Genomic DNA, 23,842 nt, shown 5'->3' on the forward strand with positions numbered 1-23,842 from the left:
AAATAATTAAGGTTTGATCAAACTGATCGAAAAAAACCCTTTAAGTTGGGTTTGTCTGTCTCAGTAGAAAGTTGATTGTTGTTGCAGTTGTGGCACTTGAATGGTGAAATAGGCTGGACCGGATCCGTTTGTAGCATGGATCGAGTCTTGAAGCGGAAGCGAACAGCTATAGGAAGCCAGTGAAGGGAGTGGAGGAGCGGTGTAGTGTGGGAGAATTTTGGTAAGTTGAAGACCAGTCGAGCTGCTGCATTCTGGATGAGTTGCAGAGGTCATATGGAACACGCAGGGAGACCAGCCAGGAGGGAGTTGCAGTAGTCCAAGCGTGAGATGACAAGAGGCTGGGCCAGAACCTGTGCTGCCTTCTGGGTTAGAAGAGGTCGTATCCTTTGGATGTTGTGCAACATGTAAACAAGAGAGGGATGCATGAGGGAGAAGGAGTCAGCTGAAGGAAGTGCTGATAGAACAGTTGAGGACAGAGAGGAGGGGGAGAGAGATCGAATGTTAAGACGGACAAGTGCAATATCTGATGAGATGAGATCATCAGATTGGGAGAGTGGGAGAGAGTAGGATATGAAGAAATGACCAGAGACATGAAGTAGAGTTACCTTGAGGTTAGAGGTGGAGCAGTTTCTGGTGAAAATTAGGTCAAGGTGGTTGCCAGCTTTTTGAGTTGGTGGAGAAGGAGCAAGTGAGAGAGAAAGAGAGGAAATTAAAATAAGTAGATCGGATGACTTCTCTGACTGGATGTTGAAGTCGCCAAGAAGAACAAGTGGTGGGCCATTTTCTGCGATGTTTGAAAGGAGGACATCAGTTCCTCCAAGAAGTGTCCCAATGGGCCTGGTGGACGGTAGATGAGAACAATGATTAGTTTTACTAGGTGAGTTATAGTTACAGCATGAAATTCAAATGACTGTGAAGAGAAGTGTGGCAGTGGGTAAAGAGTGAAAGTCCAGTTGGGGTTGATGAGCAGACCTGTCTCACCACCTCTTCCAGTGGATCTGGGTGTGTGGGAGAAAGAGTGGGTGGAGGAGAGAGCCACAGGGGTGGCTGTGTTGGAGGGTAGTATCCAAGTCTCAGTGAGAGCAAGGAAGTCCAGGCATTGCTCAGTAGCAAAGCCAGAGATGAACTCAGTCTTGCGTGTAGCTGACTGGCACACAGGCCCCCTGCAACAAGGTGTTGGATGTGTGAGGAGCGGGTGGGATATATAAGTGAGGATAGATTACGGTGATGCTGTGAGTGAATGTGAGGTTTGTAATATCTGCGAGAGGAAACATAAACAGGAATGGAAAAAGTGCACATATGTGAAAGTTAGAAAAACAATTGCAGCCAGGTACTTGGCCTCATTAGCCTCATTGTTAGACTCCGGTTTAGACTCCTTTGTCTTTGTCTTCCTGAGTCTTTGTCTTCCTGAGTCTGCTGCTGAAGCTGCCGCTTCAAATGTGCCACAGCCTCAGCGATCGATAGAAAACTGCAGCACACAACCAACAGTAAGAATGCGCTTCCAAACATGCAGTCAAATGTGGGCGGTTTAATGGCCGACAAACCAAAAACATTGAAGAAAGGCTGTCCCATGGTGGCCGGCCGGGCCGACCGAGACTGCGTTGACTCCGGCGGATAGACTCCTTGGCTGCTCTCAAGGAGAGGAGCTATGTTGACTCTGGTTTTTCTTCAAAATGCACAAGTCTTTCGCCCTTTTACTAAAGATTTCCGTGGAGAGGAACGTTCAAGAGTTTAAGTGATTTTTGGTGGGCTTTGCTGTATGGCTGCGCCCTTTGAGTGTGTCAAATGTCAAGCAGCTGTCTATCATGAGTCTTGATTCAAGACTCAGAGGTGCACTTAGATTACCTTGGGGCGGAGGTGATCAGCAGCAGCGTTTGCTATGCACACTTACAAACATGGCACCACAACAAGTAACTTGTGTGCCAAGAATTTGAGTTGGCCCCAGACACTTGTGGGCCATTGCTTCTCGGCCTTTTGGGCAGAGCCGGCCCTGGGCATAGGCAGTATAGGCAAATGCTAGGGGCGCCGTCATCCCTAGGGGGCGCCGAAAACGGGGAAAAAAAATAATAAAAAAAAATATATATATATATACTATATATATATATTCGAAATATTATATAAGCCCACAGCAACATAAAGTCATAGCAAAGACTATTAAATAATGCAGAAGCCTTTTTTCTGGGTGAAACGAGCCGTTGCTCACAGAGGTGAGGGGGGCGGGGTCAAGAGGCCAGCTGCCTGAATCTGACCGGACCGTGACCCAGAGACGAAGAAAAAGATTAATGACACTGTATCGAAATTATGTCCAAAAGACTGAAGCCATCCGGCGCCCAAGGAAGGAAAAGAAGGAAAGAAGAGGAAGAAAAACGTTTGGTTTTATGTGTCACAGTTTATGTTGGTTAAAGTTTACATCAGTGTTAAAGTGCAGTTAAAGTGTATGACAGTTAATATTTCATACCTTAGCTTTCCCATATCATTCATAGGCTATATATGCATATACTGGTTTTTGCACTGTGGTTAGACTGAATTGCATTGCAATGACAATAAAGTTGAATGAATCTCATCACATTTTCATTATTAGTCTATGTTAGTCTCATGTATAGCACACCAAGCATCTGTTTTTTTTTATTAACATGCAGTCATCAAATACATATACTTCTCTTCTCTCTTCAGATGCACTTTTAAAATATTTCAGTACCACCCCGAGTGACACAGCATCAGGTGCTGCTGTCCTGTCTACCTCTGCACAGCCCAGTGACACAGCATCAGGTACTCCTGTCCCGTCTACCTCTGCACAGCCCGGTGAATCAAGAGGTCTCTCATTTTTTTTTCTTATACTGTGTGCAATAGTGTGTGTTGTTATGTCTGCACTGGTTTCATAATTTATTATTTTGTGCAATACTATATTTAAATTGTATTTTTAATTCATTTTATGTCACTTGTTTTCGTGTGCAGTGTTCGGCTTAATATGTTTGCCTTATTTGGTGTGATATTTTTTACTCAAAGAAATAAAATCTTGAGTACACACATGCAGTTTCTGTGTGATTGTGTGAAAGTTGATTGTGAAATTGACTGCAGCGATGCAAGGGGGCACCAGCTAAAATCTTGCCTAGGGCACCAAATTACTCAGGGCCGGCACTGCTTTTGGCTAAGATCAAGTGTAGTATCTGTTCTTATCAGTTTAATATCTGATATGTCCTCTATATGGGGATTAAATATTAAATGCATTTTTGAGCATTGGGCGGTGAAACCTGGGGCTTACTCTCTTCACTCCTTGCATTGACCTGGTATTGCAGTGCCACCAGGAACGGTGCACCGTTCTCTTTTTTTTTTCTGTGAAAACCAAAGCAAGGCTGAAACTGGAAGGACATTAATGTGTGCCCGTGCGTCAACGTAATTGCAAGCCCACGTTTCTTGTAAGGAAGCAGCAGTGTAAAGCGTGCTGCAGTGTAAAAGCTTACAGCACCTGGTATTCCCAGGCAGTCTCCCATCCAAGTACTAACCAGGCCCGACCCTGCTTAGCTTCCGAGATCAGACGAGATCGGGCGTGCTCAGGGTGGTGTGGCCGTAAGCCGGCGGGCAGGTGACACAGACTCCTTTTATAGACCAGGCAAGGCCCCCTGCTCGTGGAGGGGCTCAAAAGTCAGCCTTCCGAACACACTGCACTTGAGCCTTTATCGCCACTACCTGCTACACTCTATTCCAGTATTAGGAAGCTACACCGAGATGGGTAAGCTGCTGTTGGTGCCGTCAGGTGCAGTTGTTGCTGAATCGATAGGAAATGACAGCCAGGTATGCCAGTGAAAAGGTCGAGTGTTTCCTCTCCAATGTGTGCTGGAGGTGGAAGTTGAACACAGCACAGCATTAACGAGCACCTGAGTCAAGGCATTGGACTCTGGGACTATCCATTTCCTGCACCATCAGCCAAAGAGCTGTGTCTGGGAACAGCCACCCAGTGCTGGGCAAGTACACCTCATACTTACCTGGCAGGGGAGATACCATGATCAAGAAGGTGGTTCACCCAGGGCGAGGCTCAGCCATTGCACTCTGGTTGTGCTGACCCCTGCAAATTCCCCAAACGTGGGAATCTTGACTGCATAGTTTTTGCTAGTGGGGTACTGCGTCCGCGCTCTCCCCCGATGACGTAGTTGTAAGCAAAGGTCAGCCGCCCAAGGTTCCGCCTTGTGTGCCCATCTCCAGGCTTCTCACGTGCTCGCAGAGCGACATCCCCAGTCTTTCCAAGTTGCTGGGAATGGGATGCTTGTGGGTGTTGTCTTTTAGCTCTGAGGAAATGTCATGCTCCCTTTCCCGGCTCTTTGTAGGTAGAACTGGATTGTTCGAGATGGATCCATGGCCATCATGCCAAGGGTTAATACTTTAGCGCTTTCTCCGTCCACTCCTGTACATTGACCTGATATTGGAGCGAGGGTCGAAACGGCCCGGCAGTTTGTACTGCTCGGTGTGACACAGAGCTGCTTTGCTCATGCGCTCACATCTACCACTAAACCTTGGAGGTGTCCCCCGTGAGCGAGGAATGTGCCACAGCCTCAGCGGTTGATAGAAAACTGCAGCGCACAACCAACGGTAAGAATGCGCTTCCAAACATGCAGTCAAATGTGGGCGGTTGATTGGCCGGCAAACCAAAAACGTTGAAGAAAGGCTGTCCCAAGGTGGCCGGCCGGGCCGACCGAGACTGTGGTGACTCTGGCGGATAGACTCCTTGGCTGCTCTCAAGGAGAGGGGCTATGTTGACTCTGGTTTTTCTTCAAAATGCTCAAGTCTTTCGCCTTTTACTAAAGACTTCCGTGGAGAGGAACGTCCAAGAGTTTAAGTTATTTTTGGTGGGCTTTGCTGTATGGCTGTGCCCTTTGAGTGTGTCAAATGTCAAGCAGCTGTCCGTCACGGCTCAGAGGTGCACTTAGATCACCTGGGGGTGGAGGTGAGCAGCAGCAGCCTTTGTTATGCGCACTTCAGAAACATGGCACCACAACAAGTAACTTGTGCGCCAAGATCTTGAGTTGGCCCCAGACACTGGTGGGCCATCGCTTCTCGGCCTTTTGGCTAAGATCAAGTGTAGTATCTGTTCTTATCAGTTTAATATCCGATATGTCCTCTATATGGGGATTAAATATTAAATGCATTTTTGAGCATTGGGTGGTGAAACCTTGGGCTTGCTCTCTTCACTCCTTGCATTGACCTGGTATTGCAGTGCCACCAGGAACGGTGCACCGTTCTCTTTTTTTCTGTGAAAACCAAAGCAAGGCTGAAACTGGAAGGACATTAACGTGTGCCCGTGCGTCAACGTAATTGCAAGCCCACGTTTCTTGTAAGGAAGCAGCAGTGTAAAAGCGTGCTGCAGTGTAAAAGCTTACAGCACCTGGTATTCCCAGGCGGTCTCCCATCCAAGTACTAACCAGGCCCGACCCTGCTTAGCTTCCGAGATCAGACGAGATCGGGCGTGCTCAGGGTGGTGTGGCCGTAAGCCGACGGGCAGGTGACACAGACTCCTTTTATAGACCAGGCAAGGCCCCCTGCTCGTGGAGGGGCTCAAAAGTCAGCCTTCCGAACACACTGCACTTGAGCCTTTATCGCCACTACCTGCTACACTCTATTCCAGTATTAGGAAGCTACACCGAGATGGGTAAGCTGCTGTTGGTGCCGTCAGGTGCAGTTGTTGCTGAATCGATAGGAAATGACAGCCAGGTATGCCAGTGAAAAGGTCGAGTGTTTCCTCTCCAATGTGTGCTGGAGGTTGAAGTTGAACACAGCACAGCATTAACGAGCACCTGAGTCAAGGCATTGGACTCTGGGACTATCCATTTCCTGCACCATCAGCCAAAGAGCTGTGTCTGGGAACAGCCACCCAGTGCTGGGCAAGTACACCTCATACTTACCTGGCAGGGGAGATACCATGATCAAGAAGGTGGTTCACCCAGGGCGAGGCTCAGCCATTGCACTCTGGTTGTGCTGACCCCTGCAAATTCCCCAAATGTGGGAATCTTGACTGCATAATTTTTGCTAGTGGGGTACTGCGTCCGCGCTCTCCCCCGATGACGTAGTTGTAAGCAAAGGTCAGCCGCCCAAGGTTCCGCCTTGTGTGCCCATCTCCAGGCTTCTCACGTGCTCGCAGAGCGACATCCCCAGTCTTTCCAAGTTGCTGGGAATGGGATGCTTGTGGGTGTTGTCTTTTAGCTCTGAGGAAATGTCATGCTCCCTTTCCCGGCTCTTTGTAGGTAGAACTGGATTGTTGGAGATGGATCCATGGCCATCATGCCAAGGGTTAATACTTTAGCGCTTGCTCCGTCCACTCCTGTACATTGACCTGATATTGAAGCGATGCCAGGAGCAGCTCACCATTGCAGAAGCCCGGAGGAGTTGGGAAACGGCCCGGCAGTTTGTACTGCTCGGTGTGACACAGAGCTGCTTTGCTCATGCACTCACATCTACCACTAAACCTTGGAGGTGTCCCCCGTGAGCCAGGAATGTGCCACAGCCTCAGCGGTTGATAGAAAACTGCAGCACACAACCAACGGTAAGAATGCGCTTCCAAACATGCAGTCAAATGTGGGCGGTTGATTGGCCGGCAAACCAAAAACGTTGAAGAAAGGCTGTCCCAAGGTGGCCGGCCGGGCCGACCGAGACTGTGGTGACTCTGGCGGATAGACTCCTTGGCTGCTCTCAAGGAGAGGGGCTATGTTGACTCTGGTTTTTCTTCAAAATGCTCAAGTCTTTCGCCTTTTACTAAAGACTTCCGTGGAGAGGAACTTCCAAGAGTTTAAGTTAGTTTTGGTGGGCTTTGCTGTATGGCTGCGCCCTTTGAGTGTTACAAATGTCAAGCAGCTGTCCGTCACGGCTCAGAGGTGCACTTAGATCACCTAGGGGTGGAGGTGAGCAGCAGCAGCCTTTGTTATGCGCACTTCAGAAACATGGCACCACAACAAGTAACTTGTGCGCCAAGATCTTGAGTTGGCCCCAGACACTGGTGGGCTTCTCGGCCTTTTGGCTAAGATCAAGTGTAGTATCTGTTCTTATCAGTTTAATATCTGATATGTCCTCTATATGGGGATTAAATATTAAATGCATTTTTGAGCATTGCGCGGTGAAACCTTGGGCTTGCTCTCTTCACTCCTTGCATTGACCTGGTATTGCAGTGCCACCAGGAACGGTGCACCGTTCTCTCTTTTTCTGTGAAAACCAAAGCAAGGCTGAAACTGGAAGGACATTAACGTGTGCCCGTGCGTCAACGTAATTGCAAGCCCACGTTTCTTGTAAGGAAGCAGCGGTGTAAAAGCGTGCTGCAGTGTAAAAGTTTACAGCACCTGGTATTGCCAGGCAGTCTCCCATCCAAGTACTAACCAGGCCCGACCCTGCTTAGCTTCCGAGATCAGACGAGATCGGGCGTGCTCAGGGTGGTGTGGCCGTAAGCCGACGGGCAGGTGACACAGACTCCTTTTATAGACCAGGCAAGGCCCCCTGCTCGTGGAGGGGCTCAAAAGTCAGCCTTCCGAACACACTGCACTTGAGCCTTTATCGCCACTACCTGCTACACTCTATTCCAGTATTAGGAAGCTACACCGAGATGGGTAAGCTGCTGTTGGTGCCGTCAGGTGCAGTTGTTGCTGAATCGATAGGAAATGACAGCCAGGTATGCCAGTGAAAAGGTTGAGTGTTTCCTCTCCAATGTGTGCTGGAGGTTGAAGTTGAACACAGCACAGCATTAACAAGCACCTGAGTCAAGGCATTGGACTCTGGGACTATCCATTTCCTGCACCATCAGCCAAAGAGCTGTGTCTGGGAACAGCCACCCAGTGCTGGGCGAGTACACCTCATACTTACCTGGCAGGGGAGATACCATGATCAAGAAGGTGGTTCACCCAGGGCGAGGCTCAGCCATTGCACTCTGTTTGTGCTGACCCCTGCAAATTCCCCAAACGTGGGAATCTTGACTGCATAATTTTTGCTAGTGGGGTACTGCGTCCGCGCTCTCCCCGATGACGTAGTTGTAAGCAAAGGTCAGCCGCCCAAGGTTCCACCTTGTGTGCCCATCTCCAGGCTTCTCACGTGCTCGCAGAGCGACATCCCCAGTATTTCCAAGTTGCTGGGAATGGGATGGTTGTGGGTGTTGTCTTTTAGCTCTGAGGAAATGTCATGCTCCCTTTCCCGGCTCTTTGTAAGTAGAACTGGATTGTTGGAGATGGATCCATGGCCATCATGCCAAGGGTTAATACTTTAGCGCTTGCTCCGTCCACTCCTGTACATTGACCTGATATTGAAGCGAGGGTCGAAACGGCCCGGCAGTTTGTACTGCTCGGTGTGACACAGAGCTGCTTTGCTCATGCACTCACATCTACCACTAAACCTTGGAGGTGTCCCCCGTGAGCCAGGAATGTGCCACAGCCTCAGCGGTTGATAGAAAACTGCAGCACACAACCAACGGTAAGAATGCGCTTCCAAACATGCAGTCAAATGTGGGCGGTTGATTGGCCGGCAAACCAAAAACGTTGAAGAAAGGCTGTCCCAAGGTGGCCGGCCGGGCCGACCGAGACTGTGGTGACTCTGGCGGATAGACTCCTTGGCTGCTCTCAAGGAGAGGGGCTATGTTGACTCTGGTTTTTCTTCAAAATGCTCAAGTCTTTCGCCTTTTACTAAAGACTTCCGTGGAGAGGAACTTCCAAGAGTTTAAGTTAGTTTTGGTGGGCTTTGCTGTATGGCTGCGCCCTTTGAGTGTGTCAAATGTCAAGCAGCTGTCCGTCACGGCTCAGAGGTGCACTTAGATCACCTAGGGGTGGAGGTGAGCAGCAGCAGCCTTTGTTATGCGCACTTCAGAAACATGGCACCACAACAAGTAACTTGTGCGCCAAGATCTTGAGTTGGCCCCAGACACTGGTGGGCTTCTCGGCCTTTTGGCTAAGATCAAGTGTAGTATCTGTTCTTATCAGTTTAATATCTGATATGTCCTCTATATGGGGATTAAATATTAAATGCATTTTTGAGCATTGGGCGGTGAAACCTTGGGCTTGCTCTCTTCACTCCTTGCATTGACCTGGTATTGCAGTGCCACCAGGAACGGTGCACCGTTCTCTCTTTTTCTGTGAAAACCAAAGCAAGGCTGAAACTGGAAGGACATTAACGTGTGCCCGTGCGTCAACGTAATTGCAAGCCCACGTTTCTTGTAAGGAAGCAGCGGTGTAAAAGCGTGCTGCAGTGTAAAAGCTTACAGCACCTGGTATTCCCAGGCAGTCTCCCATCCAAGTACTAACCAGGCCCGACCCTGCTTAGCTTCCGAGATCAGACGAGATCGGGCGTGCTCAGGGTGGTGTGGCCGTAAGCCGACGGGCAGGTGACACAGACTCCTTTTATAGACCAGGCAAGGCCCCCTGCTCGTGGAGGGGCTCAAAAGTCAGCCTTCCGAACACACTGCACTTGAGCCTTTATCGCCACTACCTGCTACACTCTATTCCAGTATTAGGAAGCTACACCGAGATGGGTAAGCTGCTGTTGGTGCCGTCAGGTGCAGTTGTTGCTGAATCGATAGGAAATGACAGCCAGGTATGCCAGTGAAAAGGTTGAGTGTTTCCTCTCCAATGTGTGCTGGAGGTTGAAGTTGAACACAGCACAGCATTAACAAGCACCTGAGTCAAGGCATTGGACTCTGGGACTATCCATTTCCTGCACCATCAGCCAAAGAGCTGTGTCTGGGAACAGCCACCCAGTGCTGGGCGAGTACACCTCATACTTACCTGGCAGGGGAGATACCATGATCAAGAAGGTGGTTCACCCAGGGCGAGGCTCAGCCATTGCACTCTGGTTGTGCTGACCCCTGCAAATTCCCCAAACGTGGGAATCTTGACTGCATAATTTTTGCTGGTGGGTAGTGATGGTGAGATGAAGCCTCATGAGGCATTGAACCACTTGAGCCAATTGGTTCGAGAAAGGGTTCATTTCTCGAAGCTTCATGTGCACACGAAACCACCTACTGGCCAAGTGTATAATCACAGGCAGCTGTATCTGAACCACATAATGTGTGATGAATTGAATTTTTGTGTCTGTTAGAAATGACTATGAATTACAAAAAATGTATGACCAAATAATTTCTGTACATATGTGTTTAATAAATTTTTTGAATGTATTCTGTGTGTGTAAGTCTTCCCAAAATGGTAATATCATAATATGGCAGGTTGTGCAATGTTTTTCTGAAAATGGCATGGGTGTAATCAGGCAGAGGACAGTGAAAGTGCTTGTGGAACTAGGAAAAGGGCACAGATTATGCTTGTGAAACTTGGACAATGATGAGCCTCGCTGGCTCCATCCTATATCACCTATCCTACTCTCCTCCCTCTCCTAAATCTCTATCTCTCCCTAAACTCTCCAAACTATCTCCAAACTATATAAACGCTGTCCAAACTCTAGTATCCAAACTCTCCAAACTATCCAAACTCTCAACTGACCGCAACTCTCCTTCAAAAACCCACATTTTGAATGGAGCCTATATAGGGGTCTATATAGCTGTAAAACCTCGCGCTAAATCTGAACCACTTCACGAAGTAATCACGTGGTACAGCCGGGCAGCGAGGCTTCGGATGTCATCATTTTTGGCTCCTCCCCTAAATGAAGCAAGCCTCGATACGCGCATCGCGGAAACGCCCCCTCCCCTACTCGGCACACGCTTCGAAGCCTCGAAACGGATCGTCACATCACTACTGGTGAGGTACTGCGTCCGCGCTCTCCCCCGATGACGTAGTTGTAAGCAAAGGTCAGCCGCCCAAAGTTCCGCCTTGTGTGCCCATCTCCAGGCTTCTCACGTGCTCGCAGAGCGACATCCCCTGTCTTTCCAAGTTGCTCGGAATGGGATGGTTGTGGGTGTTGTCTTTTAGCTCTAAGGAAATGTCATGCTCCCTTTCCCGGCTCTTTGTAGGAGAACTGGATTGTTGGAGATGGATCCATGGCCATCATGCCAAGGGTTAATACTTTGGCGCTTGTTCCGTCCACTCCTGTACATTGACCTGATATTGAAGCGATGCCAGGAGCAGCTCACCATTTCAGAAGCCCGGAGGAGCTGGGAAACGGCCCGGCAGTTTGTACTGCTCGGTGTGACACAGAGCTGCTTTGCTCATGCACTCACATCTACCACTAAACCTTGGAGGTGTGCCACAGCCTCAGCGATTGATAGAAAACTGCAGCACACAACCAACAGTAAGAATGCGCTTCCAAACATGCAGTCAAATGTGGGCGGTTGATTGGCCGGCAAACCAAAAACGTTGAAGAAAGGCTGTCCCAAGGTGGCCGGCCGGGCCGACCGAGACTGTGGTGACTCCGGCGGATAGACTCCTTGGCTGCTCTCAAGGAGAGGGGCTATGTCGACTCTGGTTTTTCTTCAAAATGCACAAGTCTTTCGCCTTTTACTAAAGACTTCCGTGGAGAGGAACGTCCGAGAGTTTAAGTTATTTTTGGTGGGCTTTGCTGTATGGCTGCGCCCTTTGAGTGTGTCAAATGTCAAGCAGCTGTCCGTCACGGCTCAGAGGTGCACTTAGATCACCTGGGGGCGGAGGTGATCGGCAGCAGCCTTTGTTATGCGCACTTCAGAAACATGGCACCACAACAAGTAACTTGTGCGCCAAGATCTTGAGTTGGCCCCAGACACTGGCGGGCCATCGCTTCTCGGCCTTTTGGCTAAGATCAAGTGTAGTATCTGTTCTTATAAGTTTAATATCTGATATGTCCTCTATATGGGGATTAAATATTAACCCTCGGGTCGTGTTCGGGACAAATCTGACCGATTTAAACTTAAAACACTCATAAATATCGTGTTTTACATCCGATTGCCTCAAGGCCTCATGATATCTTCCACACAATGCACTTGAACATATAAAAAGTGACGATCACCTCTTTCATTGAATTTTGAGTGTTTTAATCAACTTTGTTACACCTGTGGTGTTCCCGGTCAAAAGTGACCATCATAGGAAATGAATGGGAATCCAGGCTATATTCATCCATCAGACAGAAAACATCCCCATACACACCACCCCAACTCACTCACTCACTCACTCACTCACTCACTCACTCATTCACTCACTCACGCACTCACGCACACATTTCAGACTGAACAATGTCTTTTGCGGGTTCACATCTCGTTCCCGTGCTTATGTGCCGATCCTCCCACGTGAACCAACTTCCTGATGAAACAACTTATAGTATCTTTTCACAAACTAGACAGGTGTCTGTCATGTGAACCCCTCTTTTTCCCGCGCTTATGTGCCGATCCTTCCACGTGAACCAACTTCCAGATGAAACAATGTATCATATCTTCTCACAAACTAGACAGGTGTCTGTCATGTGAACCCCTCTCTTTCCTGCGCTTTTGTGCCTGTCCCCCACGTGAACCACACCTTCCAGAATAATTAATGTATCATTTTCACACAGACCCCTCTATATATAGCTTGATGTTTGCCTTGCACTCCTTTTACTCGGAGCACAATGAGTAGGCGACTGACCAAGAGGTTCTCTGTGGAAGAGGTTCTCGTCCAGCTTTTTGGACACGATGAAGAGGGCACTGAAATAGATCCAGAGATAGAGGAGGATGTCTCCGAAGTGGAAGACAACACTGATTTGGATCCAAACTATGAGGAGACTGCCCAGTCAACAGATGGAGAGGGAGAGGCACCTGAAGAACAGGCACCTAAAGAGAGTTTCCAGTCCAAGAGTGGAGACTTGCTCTGGTCTTCATCCCCCCGGGACAGAGGAAGTAGAGCTAGAGTGGAAAATGTCATAAAGATGACGCCAGGGCCAACACGATATGCAATATCTCGTGTCGATGACATCAAGTCCAGCTTCCAACTCTTTTTACCAGAGTCCATTGAGGGAATTATACTCGAAATGACAAACCTGGAAGGGAAGCGTGTGTTTGGGGACACCTGGAAAGAAATTGACCTGGTAGAACTCCAAGCCTACATAGGTCTGTTGATTTTAGGAGGCCTCTGCCAGTCTGGTCAGGAGTGTGCAAGCCCCAGCTCTCCCTCAACAAGGACATGGGCAGAAAAGGAAGCGTTGTGAGCTATGTGCACCTAGAGACAACAAAACAAGCCTGAGATGCTGCAAATGTGATGCCTTTGTTTGCAAGGCCCACTCTGACCTGAGTGTCACATGCCAGTCATGTGCATGAATACACACACACACACACATTCCTGTATGGGCATCAAGGTGAGGTCCGAGCGACAGCACTATGGATGTGAGGACCACCATTTCTACTATGCTTAAAGGAAGAAAAAAAAAACATTTGCACACAAGATGGCGCCCTGACACCAGTTACCACTTCAGCTTCTTAAAAAATTATGTTTGAAAAACTCAGTGTAAAATCTGTATCACCATTGACGTGAGGACCTTCTCGTTAGGGAACTTTTGGTTTCAATTGTGGCTAAAACAGTTTAACTACTGTCTTTCTTTGCTGTACTTTAATGTTTAGACTAAGATTAATATTAATACAGTCTGAAAAGAGGAGTAAATTTAAGATAAAATATGATGATCCAAATAAATAAAAAAATGAAATCGGAACTAATGTTAGAAAATTTAAATCAACATTTAAAAAAGCCAATAAAGCTGCAAATTCAAACATTGACTGTAATCATTTTATTGAATATTTTCGAAATTCCCACATGAGGGTCAGAGGTGTGGTGAGAAGTGGGTGTCAGACACTGGACAAGTCACCAGTCCATCACAGAGACAACCTTTCCCTCTCACAATCACACTTACAGTCAATTATGTCAACATTTCAACATTTAACCTGCATGTTTTTAAATTGTGGAAGGAAAAAAAACTCACACGGAGAACATGCAAACTCCCGCAGGAAGACCTGATACATATATATATATATATGTACGTATATATGTATGTATATATATATATATATATGTATATATATATATGTCTTATGAACATAATTGGCTCAAACAGCCTAAATGCACAAACAGTTACGAAAATTGGAACTGCCTCAAAGCAGCCTTTCGAGCCAACGTTACAATGGCGTTGTAAACAAAATTTTTTATGTCCTTCCAGGATCTTTGTTCCAAGATGTTTTCCTTCTCTTTGCATCTCATGCAGGCTTCCTTCCCAGGAACTCTGCGTTTTTCAATGAAATTAAGCAAATGCTTACGAACTGCAGTTTTCTCTGCTTCACTCCATGCCCTCCTCACTACTTTGGGTAGTTCTGTAATAGACAGAAGATGAAGATATAAACAGTCTGGACTGTAAATGCTTTTTCTTTTGGTTTAAAACAACTTGCCTGTTTCTTTCATTTGTTTTGTGTTTTCCTTCTTCTTTGAAGGACTTTGGGTATGACTAGATGTTGGACTTTGGTCTATAACAGGAACAGATGAATGCAGCTGTTAATCAATGAAATCACACAAATAGTCAGTAATACAGACCATAGTCAGGAGTCAAATGTCGGCACAGGGCGGCCATCTTGCCACTGTCAGCTCACTCACCCATACATGGACTTTTTAAATAACCATAACATGTGTTGTAGTGGTGCATGGACTTTTTAAAGAACCGTAACATGTGTTGTAGTGGTGCATGGACTTTTTAAAGAACCATAACATGTGTTGTAGTGGTGCATGGACTTTTTAAAGAACCATAACATGTGTTATAGAGGTACATGGACTTTTTAAATGACCGTAACATGTGTTGTAGAGGTACATGGACTTTTTAAAGAACCATAACATGTGTCCATGTACCTCTATAACACATGTTATGGGTGAGCGAGCTGACTCTGGCAAGATGGTCGCCCTTGTGCCGAAATTCCACTCCACTGGCCAGCAGTGCAGACGAAACATCTACCCTTTATTATGTAGATCTCTGGTCAGAATAGTCAGGGTCATGTGTATTTCATTTGGCTACTCGTGTTCAAATTTCAGAGAATAAAACAAACAAACTCCCATAACTTACAATTATCTGTATGTCCATCCAACCCTAACCCACTGCAGGGGGTAGGTCTCTTTCTAGGGTGGAAGAGTTCAGGACCTTGGTCTGAAAATCAAACAAAACAAAAAGATTACAGATAAGAAACCACAAAAAAATACACTACTGCACTACATTACTTGTGAACACAAAACAGTGATGTCATAGCCCCGCCTTTCTCTCTGCTGTCATTCACTGTCTTGTGTTGTGATGGTTTGACAGTGTTACCAAATAATGTTAATTAATTAACTAAAGTCAGTCTGAAAAGACACAGAGATCACAAGGACACGTCCTTGTCCACACTTCAGACACAGAGTGATGATTGAAGATGAACAGTGAAACTGAATTGTAATATAAGGCCTAATCAAAACCTTAACTTTTTACTTAAATATCTTACAGAAGCCCACAATCCTCATGTGGAGGATAAAGTGGTAGGAACTGGGTGGATGGAGGGTCTGTATGTGAGTGTGTGTGTGTGTGGTCACAGTCTCCCTTACATAGTTCTTATAGATTTCCTGATTAAAACACACAAAACTCACCATCATCATCATCATCATCCTCAGGGCAGGGGGCATGTCTCTTTTTAGAGATGAGGTTAGAGCTTTTGTCTGAAAAAAAAAAAAACAAAGATATTTTATTAATCTGTGGAGTAAGTGAAGTCAAAGTATGTTTGTCAAGTTCACAGGAAATGACCTCTTGCTTTCACAGACTTCTTTCTTTTCTTCTGAGAAGGTTTCTGACTGAAACTCAGGTTCTCATCTACAACAGAAACACATAAAAATCCATAAACACACATCAGTGGAGGTTCATGTGTAAACATTATTAAACAATTGTTGAAAAAATAATGAATAATAAAGATATTGGGACATAAAGAAAGATATTGTACACAAATAAGACCTGTTTTTAAAATAATAATTATAAACAATAATAACAATGATAATTATGACAAGTAATTCATACACTTAAGAGAAAAGTATCACTCCTGAAGTTTTTTTTTTTATATAAAATCCATGAAAACAAACAACTCACCATCATCCTCACTGCAGGGGGCAGGGGAACAGAGGTCACGACCTTTATCTGACAAAACAAACAAACCCACAGACATTATTCCGTATGTGTGTGAAAGGAATTCACTGTATGTGAGAAAAACAACTGAAAATAGTAAAAACATTTCATTTGTAACTCAGACATTATTCTTACATTTGACAAGCAAATATTATAACCTTTAATACACTTTTTGAAAGTGAATGAATGAATTGCTGAAGCTCTAACAGAGACAAGATAAAAATAGAGTGAGTTTTTAGTTTTTCAAACCTTACCTTCATCCTCTTCATCTGTTTCTATCGGAGAGGTCACATGACTCTGTGTCGGTGTGGGACTTTCACCTGAGAAAAAGCCAACAGTCAAATATTAATACAGAGTATTTTAAAGAAACAATTCTGTACAGGTAGAAATATGTAGTTTGTGTATTTATCAAACTAGTGTCCAGCTATAGGTGTTGACAAAAAACAACAACACAGACAGCTGTTACACAACAACATGGTGTGTACATAAAAACAACAGTGTGTGTACATACATACCAGACACAGAGGGATGGAGTGTGTTAAAGTTCCTCCCTGTTAAGGTGCTACTGCCTTGTTCCATAGCAAACAAAAGCTTGCTAATCTTTGCTATCTGAAAGGTTTTGTCAGTCTGTCTGTAAAAGTCCCGGTGAACTCTGATGTCATGACCCATGAACCGAGCAACTTGTTCCAGCTCTTGTTCGTCAAGATCCAGGAGCTGGCAAAGTGTGGCCACCTGTTTTCTTAGTTTAGTTGACCTGAGGAGCTCAGGGTTTTCTGCTTTGCTCTCCTCTGCATTTTTCCGCAGACAGTCGCAGCCACGTATGTTCGTCAGCACACCAGCTCTGGCAAAGAGGTAGGGATTTTCAGTGGGAACACCAGCTTCATCTCTCCATTTCAACAACACTTGGATTGACTCCATCATCCTGTGTGTGACAAAAACAGGAACCTTCTTCCCTCTTTTTCCTCGGACCTCGATGCGAGTCAGCTGTTTGCTCAGTTCCTTCTCTAAAGGAGACAGAGTGCTGTAAATGTCCTCATTGATAGGATTAGTGTTGACTTTTTTGTAGGCTTCGAGAGTCAAGCGCGATGCTTCTCCTTCACGACGCTTATTAAAAACAATCAGCTGTGCCAGAATGCTCTCATTTAACACCTTGTATGCAGTCAAACTCAGCTGCTGCTCCAGTTCAGCTCTGGCTTTGTCTTCCACCATCCTGAGATGATCTCTAAGTGCCATGACATTTTTTGTGAGGTGAATGTCATCGGGTTTGTTCCACCTCTTCTCCTGCATGCTCTGGTGAGCAGATACCGCAACATGAGTTTTCCAATTTTTTTCCAACAGCTCCAAAAACTTTTTTGCCTTTTTTTCTGCCAGGTCATCATCGTTCATGAGACTTTGCCCAATCAACACCTCCACTGCTCCTTTCAGGCAGAATCCCACTCTCACTGCTGTTGAGGGTTTCCCATATTCATTTTTGCTTGGACTGAATTCTGTTAATTTCTTGGCTGCATTGACCACAAGCAGAAATTTCTTGGGGACACATATGTCTTCCAAAGTCCTCACAGTACTGTCCATAGCTTTGGCAGTCAACATGAATCTACCAAGCTCCCTCATTCTTTGAGATATATAGTTGTGCTTGGACTTCACACGACCATGTTTTGCATACAGTGATTCCCCATAGTTGCAGATCAATGAATCGCCCCTGATGTGGAAGGACACGTCATCCTGTCTCATTTTATTAATAATAGCCTGACATCCACTAGATGAAGCCATTATAGGAAGCAGGCGTGCTGAAACACTCTGTACTGCCCCTCTGGTCTTTCTCTTGTTGTCTGTCTCACTGCTGGTTTTAAGTTTACATGATCCCTGGTGTCTCCACAAATCAGTCCTAGAAAACATGCCGTAGCAGAATTTACAAGGCAAATAGTGCCATGCAGATGTTTTATGAGACGGCTGCTTTACAGTTACTATCTGTCCTTTGCCTTCAGCCAGGACCCTCACATTGTGCTTAAAATCTCCTTTCCTTCTAATTTGTTCTAAAAGAACTTTTCTTTGTGTTGACTTTGATGCAAAGCTGAATGCATGTGCCACATCCTTTACCTCCATATGCTTCCTCTGCAAGTGCCTCGCCATCTTGTTATTTGGCTGATGGCAATACAAACAATAATGTTTTTTGTCCCATGATCTTTTGTTGTCTTTTCTTTTTGTACATGTCTTAACAGTCACATTAACACTAACTTCAGTTTTGGTTGTCTTTGTTTTCTTATTTTGCCCCTTCACATACGTTCTTAGGTTCTTTTTTTTTCTGATTGTGAACTTGCCTTTGAGTGGATCTTCTTCCTGATCATCATCATCCTGATCTTCCTCATGGTCATCATCCTGATCTTCCTCATGGTCACCATCCTGATCTTCCTCATGAGCTTCTTCCTGGTCATCATCTTGTCCTTCTTCCCAGTCATCATCCTGATCATCTTTCTGATCCTCTTCTTGATCTTCATCCTGATCTTCCTCATAGCCATCATCCTGATCTTCCTCCTGTCCTTCTTTTTGATCTTCTTCTTTATTAAAATCTGGGTCATCATCCTGATCCCCACCCTGATCTTCTTCAGCCAATATTGTACTTGTAGATTTGGGCTCATCAGTGTCAAAGTCCGTGTCCACGTTTTCAACCACATCACTGGGTGTAGATTCATAATATTTGGGATCATAGTCAGGGTCCCTCACGTAACAGTCCACATCTGACCCCTCACTGGACATGTCAGGGGATGAGACCAGCTGCAAGTAAAACACAATCATGAGCATCTTCACTGAGCAGCTGGACCATCATTAACTCGTTAGTGACCTTGTTACCATGTCAGTCATCAGTCTAAACATTAGAAATCTTTGTTTTAAAAACACAAACATTCCAGAACATCAGTCACACTTTTCACATCTGACAAAGCTACAGATCTTAATAATAATTAGCCTTTAACATAAAGTTAGCAAAAGCAATAATAAATATAATAATACACCATAGCAATAATTCATCCAGCACACCAACTATTGTATCATTAATAACAGGGATATCACATACTGTAAGTAACTCTTAATATTTAGTACACTTTTACATCTTTGACACAAAATGTTATTCAAATCTCTTCAAAGAACGTTTCCTTATTTTCTGTTTAAACTAACTGTTTTAAATAGTTTGGTTAATGTTCAGTAAAGAAAAAGTGTGAAGAGCAGTGTTTTCTATGCATCACTGTGTCCCTCACCTGCTCCCTGTGTCACACTCACACACATACACAGATACCTACAGTACTGCACGTTTCATTTATTTTGCTTTAAAACTATTTTAAACATTTAGATAGTTACACAATAATGTCACATTTCAGCTTTTCAACTAAATAAAAGTTAAAAAAGCTAAAATGTCTTACTCTTAATTAATTACTAACTAATTAAAACAATTAAATAAAACATGATTCAGGTTAAAAGTGTTAAAAAGGTTCTTACCTGCAAAGACAAACTTTGAAAAAAGTCTCTTTCACACTCTTGATGATGAATTGTTAATCTCCACAGTCTTCTTCCTAATCTGTCCACGCTGCGAAACTCCATGAGACTGCGCTTAATTGGAAGCTGGGGGAGGGGTGGGTGAGCATGATCTGAGCACTGCAGGGTTTGGTAGGTGAGCATGCGCTCAGAGCAGGTGCAGAGTGGGGGAGGGGAGGAAAGGGGCGGGGCCTCCTCCTCCTGATGAGCCCTGACTGAAGAGTGAGTTTCAGACTCAGAGTGAAACTCAGTGTTCTGAACTTTCAGGCCTGAAGTTTCAGAGATTTCACAATTTAATTTTAAAATACTTAATTAACATGAAGGTTTGTGTGTTTAAGTCACTGAGACATGAACATACAACATTATTGATTTAAAATTAGAAAAACATTTTTAATATATTACCAATAAAATAACATTTAATAATTAATAATGAAGTGACATGGATGTAAAATGAACTTGTACAACAGACTTCTCCTCCTGTCTGTCTCTCTCCTCATGTCTGTCTCTTGTCTCTCCTCCTGTCTGTCTCTTGTCTCTCCTCCTGTCTGTCTCTTGTCTCTCCTCTCTCCTCCTGTCTGTCTCTCTCCTCCTGTCTGTCTCTTGTCTCTCTCCTCCTGCCTGTCTCTTGTCTTTCTCCTCCTGTCTGTCTGTCTCTTGTCTTTCTCCTCCTGTCTGTCTGTCTGTCTCTTGTCTCTCCTCCTGTCTGTCTATTGTCTCTCTCTTCCTGTTAGTCTCTTGTCTCTTCTCCTGTCTGTCTCTCTCCTCCTGCCTGTCTCTTGTCTTTCTCCTCCTGTCTGTCTGTCTGTCTGTCTCTTGTCTCTCCTCCTGTTAGTCTCTTGTCTCTTCTCCTGTCTGTCTCTTGTCTCTCTCTTCCTGTCTGTCTCTCTCCTCCTGTCTGTCTGTCTCTTGTCTCTCCTCCTGTCTGTCTGTCTCTTGTCTTTCTCCTCCTGTCTGTCTGTCTGTCTCTTGTCTCTCTCTTCCTGTTAGTCTCTTGTCTCTTCTCCTGTCTGTCTCTCTCCTCCTGCCTGTCTCTTGTCTTTCTCCTCCTGTCTGTCTGTCTGTCTCTTGTCTCTCCTCCTGTCTGTCTATTGTCTCTCTCTTCCTGTTAGTCTCTTGTCTCTTCTCCTGTCTGTCTCTCTCCTCCTGCCTGTCTCTTGTCTTTCTCCTCCTGTCTGTCTGTCTCTTGTCTTTCTCCTCCTGTCTGTCTGTCTCTTGTCTCTCTCTTCCTGTTAGTCTCTTGTCTCTCCTCCTGCCTGTCTCTTGTCGTTCTCCTGTCTGTCTGTCTGTCTCTTGTCTCTCCTCCTGTTAGTCTCTTGTCTCTTCTCCTGTCTGTCTCTTGTCTCTCTCTTCCTGCCTGTCTCTCTCCTCCTGTCTGTCTCTTGTCTCTCCTCCTGTCTGTCTCTTGTCTCTCTCTTCCTGTTAGTCTCTTGTCTCTTCTCCTGTCTGTCTCTCTCCTCCTGCCTGTCTCTTGTCTTTCTCCTCCTGTCTGTCTGTCTCTTGTCTTTCTCCTCCTGTCTGTCTGTCTGTCTGTCTGTCTCTTGTCTCTCCTCCTGTTAGTCTCTTGTCTCTTCTCCTGTCTGTCTCTTGTCTCTCTCTTCCTGTCTGTCTCTCTCCTCCTGTCTGTCTGCCTCTCTCAGGTCTAACTTGAGTCAGGATATATTGAATCTTTTCTTGCTGATGTAGAAAACGTTAAATCTCTAAAATAATAAAGATGAATAATAAAGAATAAAGTTTATGTCTAATCCACTTGAAAAGTACCTCGAGTTAACATCAGATTTGTCGTAAGATTAAAATGAGTTGTTGTTGTTGTGGCCGGTGCCAGGCGATCACTTGGATAAATGAAGGGCCACAAATAAACATTTGTAAAGAAAGATGAAGAATAATGATGAAACCATGATTTATATGTAGCATAGTGTAAAGTGTGTTACTCCAGTTAAATGCTGAGAAACTAAAGTGCTTGACCGTCTGTTTGTGATCAACAGATCAGATCATGGAGAGTGTATCATGCAGAGAGGCTCATGGTAAAATAGATTTCTATTATTGGTCTAAATCAGAATATTCAACTCAACGGTCAAAGGTCCAGTTAGTTAGAGAACATTTCCTCAAGCAAAGGTCTGACTCACTCGCTTCTCAACTCCTTCATCCGTCTGTATTCAGGGTCACAATGTTCATGGAATACAGACATTTGATTGGCTTAATAGCATCACGTGGGACGGCTTAACTCGAATGAAGTGGTCAGTGGATTTCCTGATTCACTAAACCAGTACCGTAAAGTCTAGAGAAGCTGCGATGGTCAAAATGGAAGCGCCTGTCAAAATTTAAAATACTTAAATAGTTAGTAAAAATTGACTGTCCAGGTCCTTACAGGACAGCGTCTGGATCCGGACTCGGACCACGGTCTGCCTGTTAGTGACCTCTGGTCTAAATTATGTGTGCTTTTGGTGACCACAATGTGTTTGTCATTGAATTTAAAGCCAGATGCTCTCAGGTGATCTCAGGAGCTCTTGTATGAGACACAGATCTTTTTAAAGAGTGAATTTGGAAAACTGGAAAAGTGAAAGATTCTCTGCTGTGGAGGAGATGGATCAGCTAATGTGTGTGGAAGACAGAATAAATGCATGAATAAAACTTAGAAGAGTGTTTCAGAAGGATTTAAAGAACTTTAGCCAATGTCAGGTGTGAAGTTAAGAACATGCTCACAGATTCATGATGACAACGTGTCACCACTGTGTAAGATACGTGGCTCGTTATTTGATTCTCAGTTGAATAAAGTGTTCTCTTTGTGACAACACAGAACAGGTTATTTTCACTGGATGTTAAGTGTTGGGTCATGGAGGAAGTATGGAGGAAGTACTGAAAAAAAGTTTGAATTAACTGATTCTAATGATTCAGTTAAACTGAAAACCACTGCTCTACATGTCACTGTCACTCGATTGTGTGTCACATGTAAAACAAAGTCACCACAGATGCATGCAGCTGTGCAGTGATGACTCTGTCTACTTGAGTAGGTTCTATTTGTAGTGGAAAACCAACCTAAACCGTGCCGTGGCGAGGCGAGCTGGGCCCATAGTGGAAAAGGAGCTTAAGTAAGAGCTAAAGTAACTGAGCAAAGAGTGACATCACCAGAAAGACATGCTGCTAATGTGGCTATAAAACAGTTAGACAGAAGGCAGTGTAGTGTAGCTATATTAGCACAGATAAAACATAGCTATGTAAGTTAGCTACATAATGCCCATCAAACACAAGCACACACAGTGTGTGTAAGCATACTTATATCTAAGGGTTAGTTTAGGTCTGGTTTGATAGTCAATAACAAATGTCTGTCAGAAAGATTGGGCTTTGCATAATGTATAACTCCAATATAACACACAGATGTTGGCATATCATTTTAACGCTGACACCAACCAAGTGAGCACATGAAAGCTGTGTATAACAGGGTTTAATTCTGCAAATAAAGAATAAAGTTAGCAATGTTAATGAGATTTCCTGGAGGTCAGTGAATGCATCATGACAGTCAGTGGTGCTAGAAGCCTGTCAATCATGTGTGGGCCCTGTGATTGGCAGGAAATAGAGGGAAAAGTTGGCAGTGGGAGTAGTCCATCACACAGACCATAGCCCAAAAGTGCCACTTAATGCTGCGTATGTAGTGACATTACATCAACTGTGAGAAAAAAACTTGATGGAACCTACATTTAATTAATACATTACATTACATTACATTACATTTAATTTAATTAAATACAGCTTAATTTAGGTGAGTACATGGTTTATTTTGACTGTGGTTAATATCATACTCATATCTGCTATGTGCGTGTTGTTTTAGTAAAGGAAATTTGATAAACGTAATACATTTTTTAACAATAATAATAATAATCCATGGATTTCCCGCTGAATCTGACAAAACTGATATAACTCTAATATATAAATCTGTTAAAATATAAATCTTGTAGAAATTATCTCAATTTATCAGTGTTTTTATCAACATATTTTTTCAATACTGCAGTATACCAATAACCGAGATTATTTTGGTCACTATCGTCACAGTCTGAAATATTCATACTGTTACAGCCCTAAAACACATGTAATTTTTGGAGAAAACTGAATTGTTTACTTTTATATTGTCATTATAATAAATGGCTAGAATGATTTAAAACATCCCACTAATTTTGTTAGTAAAACTTAACACAATGGTACATTTCTGCATGAAATTTTAAAATATGTGCTTGTTTTTAATGAATATAAACATGTGACTGTTTTGTGTAATGCAGTCAATTTGGTGCAATAAATATGCAAAGACCATAGG

The 23,842-nt window shown here is 44.5% G+C and overlaps 1 protein-coding gene, 16 non-coding genes and 2 pseudogenes across 17 annotated transcripts; 14 read left to right on the forward strand and 5 right to left on the reverse strand.

The window, feature by feature from the left end:
- Positions 1-1,652: 1,652 nt before the first annotated feature.
- On the forward strand, positions 1,653-1,766 carry LOC131450367 (U5 spliceosomal RNA). Its single transcript, XR_009235281.1, has one exon. It is a non-coding gene; the product is annotated as a U5 spliceosomal RNA (small nuclear RNA).
- Positions 1,767-3,120: 1,354 nt separating this feature from the next.
- On the forward strand, positions 3,121-3,321 carry LOC131450272 (U2 spliceosomal RNA; annotated as a pseudogene).
- Positions 3,322-3,454: 133 nt separating this feature from the next.
- Positions 3,455-3,573, reverse strand: LOC131450383 (5S ribosomal RNA). The gene has a single exon (XR_009235296.1). It is a non-coding gene; the product is annotated as a 5S ribosomal RNA (ribosomal RNA).
- Positions 3,574-3,975: 402 nt separating this feature from the next.
- LOC131450107 (U1 spliceosomal RNA) lies at positions 3,976-4,139 on the forward strand. Its single transcript, XR_009235045.1, has one exon. It is a non-coding gene; the product is annotated as a U1 spliceosomal RNA (small nuclear RNA).
- Positions 4,140-4,749: 610 nt separating this feature from the next.
- LOC131450350 (U5 spliceosomal RNA) lies at positions 4,750-4,862 on the forward strand. The gene has a single exon (XR_009235265.1). It is a non-coding gene; the product is annotated as a U5 spliceosomal RNA (small nuclear RNA).
- A 179-nt stretch (positions 4,863-5,041) lies between these two features.
- On the forward strand, positions 5,042-5,234 carry LOC131450253 (U2 spliceosomal RNA). Its single transcript, XR_009235187.1, has one exon. It is a non-coding gene; the product is annotated as a U2 spliceosomal RNA (small nuclear RNA).
- Positions 5,235-5,365: 131 nt separating this feature from the next.
- Positions 5,366-5,484, reverse strand: LOC131450072 (5S ribosomal RNA). The gene has a single exon (XR_009235013.1). It is a non-coding gene; the product is annotated as a 5S ribosomal RNA (ribosomal RNA).
- A 402-nt stretch (positions 5,485-5,886) lies between these two features.
- LOC131450106 (U1 spliceosomal RNA) lies at positions 5,887-6,050 on the forward strand. Its single transcript, XR_009235044.1, has one exon. It is a non-coding gene; the product is annotated as a U1 spliceosomal RNA (small nuclear RNA).
- Positions 6,051-6,697: 647 nt separating this feature from the next.
- On the forward strand, positions 6,698-6,814 carry LOC131450352 (U5 spliceosomal RNA). The gene has a single exon (XR_009235267.1). It is a non-coding gene; the product is annotated as a U5 spliceosomal RNA (small nuclear RNA).
- A 169-nt stretch (positions 6,815-6,983) lies between these two features.
- Positions 6,984-7,176, forward strand: LOC131450262 (U2 spliceosomal RNA). The gene has a single exon (XR_009235195.1). It is a non-coding gene; the product is annotated as a U2 spliceosomal RNA (small nuclear RNA).
- A 131-nt stretch (positions 7,177-7,307) lies between these two features.
- On the reverse strand, positions 7,308-7,426 carry LOC131450103 (5S ribosomal RNA). The gene has a single exon (XR_009235042.1). It is a non-coding gene; the product is annotated as a 5S ribosomal RNA (ribosomal RNA).
- A 402-nt stretch (positions 7,427-7,828) lies between these two features.
- On the forward strand, positions 7,829-7,992 carry LOC131450152 (U1 spliceosomal RNA). Its single transcript, XR_009235089.1, has one exon. It is a non-coding gene; the product is annotated as a U1 spliceosomal RNA (small nuclear RNA).
- Positions 7,993-8,601: 609 nt separating this feature from the next.
- On the forward strand, positions 8,602-8,718 carry LOC131450353 (U5 spliceosomal RNA). Its single transcript, XR_009235268.1, has one exon. It is a non-coding gene; the product is annotated as a U5 spliceosomal RNA (small nuclear RNA).
- Positions 8,719-8,887: 169 nt separating this feature from the next.
- On the forward strand, positions 8,888-9,080 carry LOC131450261 (U2 spliceosomal RNA). The gene has a single exon (XR_009235194.1). It is a non-coding gene; the product is annotated as a U2 spliceosomal RNA (small nuclear RNA).
- Positions 9,081-9,211: 131 nt separating this feature from the next.
- On the reverse strand, positions 9,212-9,330 carry LOC131450394 (5S ribosomal RNA). The gene has a single exon (XR_009235307.1). It is a non-coding gene; the product is annotated as a 5S ribosomal RNA (ribosomal RNA).
- A 402-nt stretch (positions 9,331-9,732) lies between these two features.
- LOC131450195 (U1 spliceosomal RNA) lies at positions 9,733-9,895 on the forward strand. The gene has a single exon (XR_009235130.1). It is a non-coding gene; the product is annotated as a U1 spliceosomal RNA (small nuclear RNA).
- A 1,463-nt stretch (positions 9,896-11,358) lies between these two features.
- Positions 11,359-11,471, forward strand: LOC131450289 (U5 spliceosomal RNA). Its single transcript, XR_009235206.1, has one exon. It is a non-coding gene; the product is annotated as a U5 spliceosomal RNA (small nuclear RNA).
- A 179-nt stretch (positions 11,472-11,650) lies between these two features.
- On the forward strand, positions 11,651-11,779 carry LOC131450273 (U2 spliceosomal RNA; annotated as a pseudogene).
- Positions 11,780-16,777: 4,998 nt separating this feature from the next.
- On the reverse strand, positions 16,778-19,584 carry LOC131450066 (uncharacterized). The gene is made up of 4 exons (XM_058622182.1): positions 19,504-19,584; positions 17,980-18,786; positions 16,960-17,304; positions 16,778-16,855 (listed from the first exon to the last, which is right to left on the reverse strand). The coding sequence occupies exons 2-4, from the start codon at positions 18,766-18,768 to the stop codon at positions 16,778-16,780; spliced, it is 1,212 nt and encodes a 403-aa protein (XP_058478165.1). The 5' UTR covers positions 18,769-18,786; positions 19,504-19,584.
- Between the last annotated feature and the right edge of the window lie 4,258 nt (positions 19,585-23,842).

The sequence above is a fragment of the Solea solea genome, unplaced genomic scaffold, assembly GCF_958295425.1.
Source record: "Solea solea unplaced genomic scaffold, fSolSol10.1 scaffold_41, whole genome shotgun sequence".
Lineage (NCBI taxonomy): Eukaryota > Metazoa > Chordata > Actinopteri > Pleuronectiformes > Soleidae > Solea > Solea solea.

Bases quoted from the DNA above. Each gene is read 5' to 3' on its own strand.
- LOC131450066 (XM_058622182.1), bottom strand. From the start codon at position 18,768: ATGTCCAGTGAGGGGTCAGATGTGGACTGTTACGTGAGGGACCCTGAC. The intron at 17,305-17,979 runs GTAACTGTAAAG...TCTGCTCACCAG, and splicing joins CTGAAGGCAAAGGACAGATA to AGCATGCAGGAGAAGAGGTG. The intron at 16,856-16,959 runs GTTCCTGTTTTT...CCTCTTTGCCAG, and splicing joins GAGGAAAAAGAGGGAAGAAG to AGCTGGTGTGCTGACGAACA.